This window comes from Herpailurus yagouaroundi, unplaced genomic scaffold (genome assembly GCF_014898765.1).
Source record: "Herpailurus yagouaroundi ecotype Mexico unplaced genomic scaffold, PumYag 29, whole genome shotgun sequence".
Classification (NCBI taxonomy): domain Eukaryota; kingdom Metazoa; phylum Chordata; class Mammalia; order Carnivora; family Felidae; genus Herpailurus; species Herpailurus yagouaroundi.
In genome coordinates this window covers 62,299,756-62,305,755 of record NW_024412377.1, presented here as the reverse complement: position 1 = coordinate 62,305,755, position 6,000 = coordinate 62,299,756, and the positions used below count along the sequence as shown (strand labels likewise).

Genomic DNA, 6,000 nt, shown 5'->3' with positions numbered 1-6,000 from the left:
CACCACGCCGAGGAAACCGCACTGGATCCGCCAAAGGGATGTGCAGCCTGGGGCTGGTGCCTTTGCCCGCCGGGAGTCCACACTTGAAAAGTGGGCGCGAGCAGAGCAGGCTTGCGGAGTAGTTGCGAGGCAGATTAAGTGATTAATGATGCCTTTCACCTTCTTGGCCTTTGGACAACAAATCAGTGGGCGTTCGCGAAAGCCAATTTGCTTCCCCTCTCGCCCCCACAGACATTTTGAGAGCCACGCGGCGTGGCTGGCCTCGCAGACCCGGGCCGGTCCCGCGCAAGGATGCCCTAAGCTCTGTTAAAGCCCAGCCCGTAGCTCGCGGGCGGGCGGCGCGCAGGGGACTACAGTTTCCAGAGTGCCCTGCGGCGACGGGCGGAGCCGGGGAGCGCCCGCAGCCAATTAAGGGGTCTTCGGGCGTTGCCGGGGAGCGGCAGGTGGAGCCGGGCCGTGGGTGGGCGCGGGGCCAGGTCCCCAGAACGCGTCCCGAGCCCCGGTGGGGGCGCGGCGCGAACTGGGCGGGTAGTCGGGAGGCGGCCCCGGGGACGGGACCGAGCGGGGGCGGGGACCGCGGCCGCCTGCGCGGTTCCGGGTGCTCCCGCCGCGCGCAGCCCGGGGCGCACTTGACCGGGGACGGGCTGCGGGGAAGGGCGGGTCTGGGGAGAACCCCCGAGCGCCGCGGCGTCCTCCAGCCCCTCCTCCTCGCGGCCGCCGGAGCCACAGCCTGAGCCCGAGCCGGAGCCGGCGCCACCTCGCCCCCCCGGCTCGCGCGCCCCCAGCCATGGCTTTCGCCAATTTTCGTCGCATCCTGCGCCTGTCTACCTTCGAGAAGAGAAAGTCCCGCGAATATGAGCACGTCCGCCGGGACGTGGACCCCAACGAAGTGTGGGAGATCGTGGGCGAGCTGGGCGACGGCGCCTTCGGAAAGGTTTACAAGGTGAGGGCGCTGGGGATGGGTGGCCCCAGGCGCGTGGACCGGGTCCGGAAGGAAGGGGCGCGGGCCCGGATCAGCCCTGGCCCCGGCTCAGAAGGGCGCAGAGGGGCTGCCGGCCCTGAACTCGGGGTTCCGCGCTTCGGTCCTGGTGACCCTTGTTCTTTGGGGAGACCCTCCCTCAGCCCGGCTGGTCCCTCCGTGCTGGGCGCCCCCTCTGGTCACGGCCGCTGCCCCCAGCTCGTTTCTGAGTACTTCCTGTGCGTCCGGCACCGCGCTCGGCGCCGCAGGGGGAGACAAAGGGGCGCTTATAGGACCTTGGCATTCGAGACGAGGCATCCGCCGTAAAACGGATTCTAGGCACACTTTGTAAGGCCACACAGATGCTGTGAGAATGCCGAGGCGTGGAGACCGAGAAACTTCTGCCGTGTCTGGAAGAGTTGGGATCGGTGGAGCTGGGGACACACCTGAACTTGAGCCAGAGCCAGGAAAGGAGGTGGCCCTAGAGTGAGGTGTTAGGCTTGGAAAGAAGGGGAGGTCAGGGCTCTGTGAATATTAGGCTGCAGGGATTGGATTTGACTGTGTGTGTGAGTCACAGCCGGGGAGCCTTCCAGTTTGCAGTCAGTCACCTTTCCCCTAGAGGAATAAGGGGGCAGAGAGCTTTTGTGGAGGGATGGGTGGGGCAGAGCTGATTAATTCTAGACACGTTTGCAGCAGGTCATTGTCTGGTTCCTGCTCCTGTGAACCAAGTCTGAGTTGCTGAGTTGTATTGGAGACCCAAACACATAGGGCTTGACTCCACCCGGGCCCCGGCCCCCCCCCCCCCCCAATCTCCTTTCCCTGAAGCTTTACTGAGAGAATCCCCCAGTTGCTATGTAACTCCAGGAGGGGTCTTCCTTCCTAAGGCACCATCACTGTTCTTGGGGCTCCAGTTAGCTTGTACCCCACTCTGACCCCAGGATTGCCCTTTCAGGAGGCTGGCCCACAGAGGGGGCTTCTCCAGACCCACCTGCTCAGGACTTGCTCTCTGCCCTGCAAGTGGTCTAGAGCCTAGTTACCAAAGTGTAGTCCCTGGCATTAGCATCACCTGGGAGCTTGTTAGAAATGCAGACTTGCAGGTCCCGCCCCAGCCCTGCTCAATTAGAGCCTGCATTTTAACAAGATGCTCAGGTGATTGCTAAGCGCACTGAGTTTGAGAAGCACTGCGCCTAGGGGCAGTTTTGAGGCCATCCAGGCCCGCTGGGTGCCTGTGTTGTTACCTCACCACCTCTCCTCAGAGCCCGCACTTCCTGTTACAGGGTGGAACCCCCACTGGAGCAGAGGTCCTGTGGTTGGAGAAGCAGGCCTCTGTGTCACTCACACCCGTGGCTTTCTGGCTGCCTTGATTTGCTGCCCTTCTCTGCTTGAGGGCTCTGCTGTCTTTGAGGACAGCCAGCACATTCTTAACTTGGCAAATCTCTTCTTTACCCTTCTCACAGCTGCGTCTTCCTCCTGGTGGCCCCAGGAAACTGCCCTCAGCCTTGCAGCTCTCTTCCTGGACATGCTGCCTTCTCCAGTGGGAGCCTGCTCTTCCAGATGTGCCCTGACCACCACGAGGGCAGCTGGACCCTTGGTCAGCTTACCACATCCTTTTTGTCCAGAAGATGCAGTTGGTGTTTTTAGCTCACACTGTTGGGTCTCACTGATGTTTCTTGTCTGTTAGGGGCTGGCTTTCAATCGCAGTCTTGTCCCCCTCTCCCAGTGTATCCTGGCTCCATATGGATCATTTTCTTTCAAACCTAAATGCAGAACTTTGCTTTTATACTGGTTAAGATTTCCCCCTTGTCAGTTTCACTTGTCATTTCCGCCTGCTTTAGCCCTGTAAAACTCCCTTGCTACTCTGGAAGTTTCATGCAGAGGAGTGCATCTGATTCACAAGTTGCTTTGTCTCCTGGTATCTCCAGAGTAAGGGGACCCTTTTTAAGTGAATCTAGTTCCCCAAGCTGTGAGCTGCCTCACACCATCTCAGAACCCCTGATTTTCTCATAATTAAGACAAGGGAGAGCTAGGCCAAGAGAGCTGTGTGATGGCTGATACTCGTGGACAATTTATTAGGTCACCTGCTTGGGCTTAGGGTGTGACCCACTGATCTAACCCGACCTCGTGTTGTGTGTGGGGATACTGATACTGGGGCCCTGGGAGAAGAAGGGACTAGAACCCAGGGCTCTGAGCTTCAGTTTAACACTTGCCTTAGTTACCAGCTAAGGAAGACCCATCCTGGATGGGAGATCCCTGTCACCCAGGCTTCCTATTCTGAAGTACTGCTTGCTCGGTCCCTTGACGTTGACGTTGAAGCAGGTATTGCTTTACGAAAGACTCTAATCAGGGACCATAACTCTTTCCCACTTCATTGTTCCCTGGCGTGGCCACCATGGCAGCAAAGGCCGGAAGGTCCATCTAGGTTTTATGGCTGGGCCCAGGTCTTAACGTTTTGACACAGTGCCTGGGGAACTAGCTGGCTGTGAACTGGGGAAGTAATGGCACCGTCTCATCTTTCTGTCTTAGAAGGAACAGGTTCTCCTGGCTCCCCACGCGGTGAAGACCTTCCCGAGGACTTCCCTGGCCTATGACGCCTTAGGGATCCCAATTTGTCAGATGCGTGTCAGGACAAGACTGATGACAGGTTTCCTGATGAGTCTTGCAGAAGCTCAAAGCCTAAACATTAGCAGTCTCAAGATAGGGAGCCCCTTTGCTCCCCTTCTCCCTGATAAACCGACATTTGGCCTCAGGAGAGAGGGGAGGGTTGGATTAATTTTGGGCGGAGTCAGGGTCCTTCTCACCTAATCCTTGTGGGATGCAAATGGATTTCAAAAGAAAATCATTTCTAGCTTATTACTAGGTACAAAGCAAATGTTACCATATATATGGTTTCAAATTTCTTATATCATTTCAAAATTCTTTTTTTTTTTCTTAATTTATTTTTTAAACGTTTATTCAGTTTTGAGAGACAGAGAGATACCATGAGCCGGGGAGGGGCAGACAGAGAGAGGGAGACACAGAATCCGAAGCAGGCTCCAGGCTCTGAGCTGTCAGCACAGAGCCTGATGTGGGGCTCGAACCCATGAACCGTGAGATCATGACCTGAGCCGAAATCGGCTGCCCAGCCGACTGAGCCACCCAGGCGTCCCCATTTCAAAATTCTTCTTAAAAAAAAATCATCTTTATTCTGAAGACAAGGTAGAAAGGGGAGGGAGTGTTTGATATCCTATTGAGTAGAACGAAGCTGCCTTTAAGCAGGTTGTGGTTGCTGTTATAGCGGCAGGATGGTACTCGTGTGCTGAGCACAGAGTGAGCAAACATCAAGAGTTGGGTTGGGGGTGCCTGGGTGGCTCAGTTGGTTGAGCGGCAGACTCTTGGTTTTGGCTCAGATCATGATCTCACAGTTTATGGGTTTGTGAGTTCAAGCCTCATGTTGGACTCCCCACTGACAACACCAGAGCCTGCTTGAGATTCTCTCTCCTTTTCTCTCTGCCCCTCTCCTGTGCATGCTCTCTCTTAAAATAAAAATAAACTTTTCTTTTTTTAATTGTTTATTTTTGAGAGAGAGAGAGAGAGTGAGAGTGTGTGTGTGAGCGGGGGAGGTCCAGAGAGAGAGGGAGACACAGAATCTGAAGCAGGTTCCAGGCTCTGAGCTGTCAGCATAGAGCCTGACACGGGGCTCAAACTCATGAACCTCGAGATTATGACCTGAGCCGAAGTCAGAGGCTCAACTGACCCAGCCGCCCAGGTGCCCCTCAAAATAAAAATAAACTTTAAGAGTTGACTTAGCAGTCTGAGATTATTTTTCTGCCTTTTTTTTTTTCTTTTTAAAGATTTTATTTTTAAGTAACCTCTACCCCCAATGTGGTACTCAAACTCACAGCCCTGACACCAGGAGTCACATGCTCCACTGACTGAACCAGCCAGGCGCCCCATTTTTCTGCTTCTTAAAAAAAACTATTTTGGTTCTGATCTTATGCTGCTTGTGAGCTGTTAAAAGCCTTATGATTTTGCAAAGAACTTTTTTTTTTCTTTAGGTAAAAAGAAAAACACCATCCTAATAAGTCCCGTCCATTGCTTTTGACATTTTGATATATTTTCTTACAGACTTTATCAGCTTTTATGGTGAGAAAAATGTTTTAATGCAGGGTTGGAATCATACAATCATACATACCTACAGTGTTGTATACTGTCTTTCGTTCCTAAAACATCTTTCTGTATTATTCTAAATGCTTCCTACATACTTTCTGTGATGGCTCAGTACCGCCTTGCTCTTAATCTTACTGGATATTTAATTTTTTTTTTAATTAAATGATTTTTAAAAAAACGATTAAATGCTTATTAAGTGCTGTGTGCTGTGTTAAGCACTGTATATAATATAGTCAGTCTGCTGTACTGTAAATAAGCGTTCCTAAAAATTTTGGAGCTGTGCAAAATCAGTAAAGAATGGACGCCTTATAAGACATGCTGCTAAGGGCAGTGCTTAAAAAATGGCAGCAGGAGCCCATAAAAAAAAAAAAAAAGGAAGCTAAGAACCCCGTGGTACAGTTGTACACAAGTTTTGCAGATAAGAAATACAAACATACTACAATAAATATAGCACTTTATGGTGAAAAAGAGCTGCCGGGTGCTGTGGCCGTGGGTGCGTTAGGGCAGGTGAAGCCGTGGGAGGAGGGTTATCTGAAATCCGGCACTAGGTGGGACCCCAGATGTGGAGGGCTGTGGCCCAGAGGCCACTGACAGATGTTTGAGGTGCATGCCTGTGTGTTGTGGGCATTTCTTTGCAGCTTGGTTTGGGTGGATGCAGTTTTCCGTGTTCACCTAGTGTTTCTGGCAGACAAAACTGCCCGTGAGCAAATTCACATTTAAGCGTCTTGATGAAATTGTTCCGTAATATATAAGTAGTCTTGGGACCGAGTTGGCGTGTCCAAAGTGAGCATTATGGCTGAGCTGTACGTTGATGATGAGTTTTGCTGGTAAAGTTCTTTTTGTGTTTTAAATCCTTTTTCAGGCTAGACTCCCAGAAGGGCTTTACTGGGTCGAAG

The 6,000-nt window shown here is 52.6% G+C and overlaps 1 protein-coding gene across 1 annotated transcript in view; it reads left to right on the top strand.

Annotated features, from left to right (window-relative positions):
- The first annotated feature begins 549 nt into the window (after positions 1-549).
- Positions 550-6,000, top strand: part of STK10 (serine/threonine kinase 10) — a 117,445-nt gene continuing 111,994 nt past the window's right edge. The window contains exon 1 of the mRNA XM_040444982.1: positions 550-943. Coding sequence (XP_040300916.1) covers positions 788-943 — 156 coding nt within the window. The 5' untranslated portion in view covers positions 550-787. The remainder of the gene's footprint in view (positions 944-6,000) is intronic.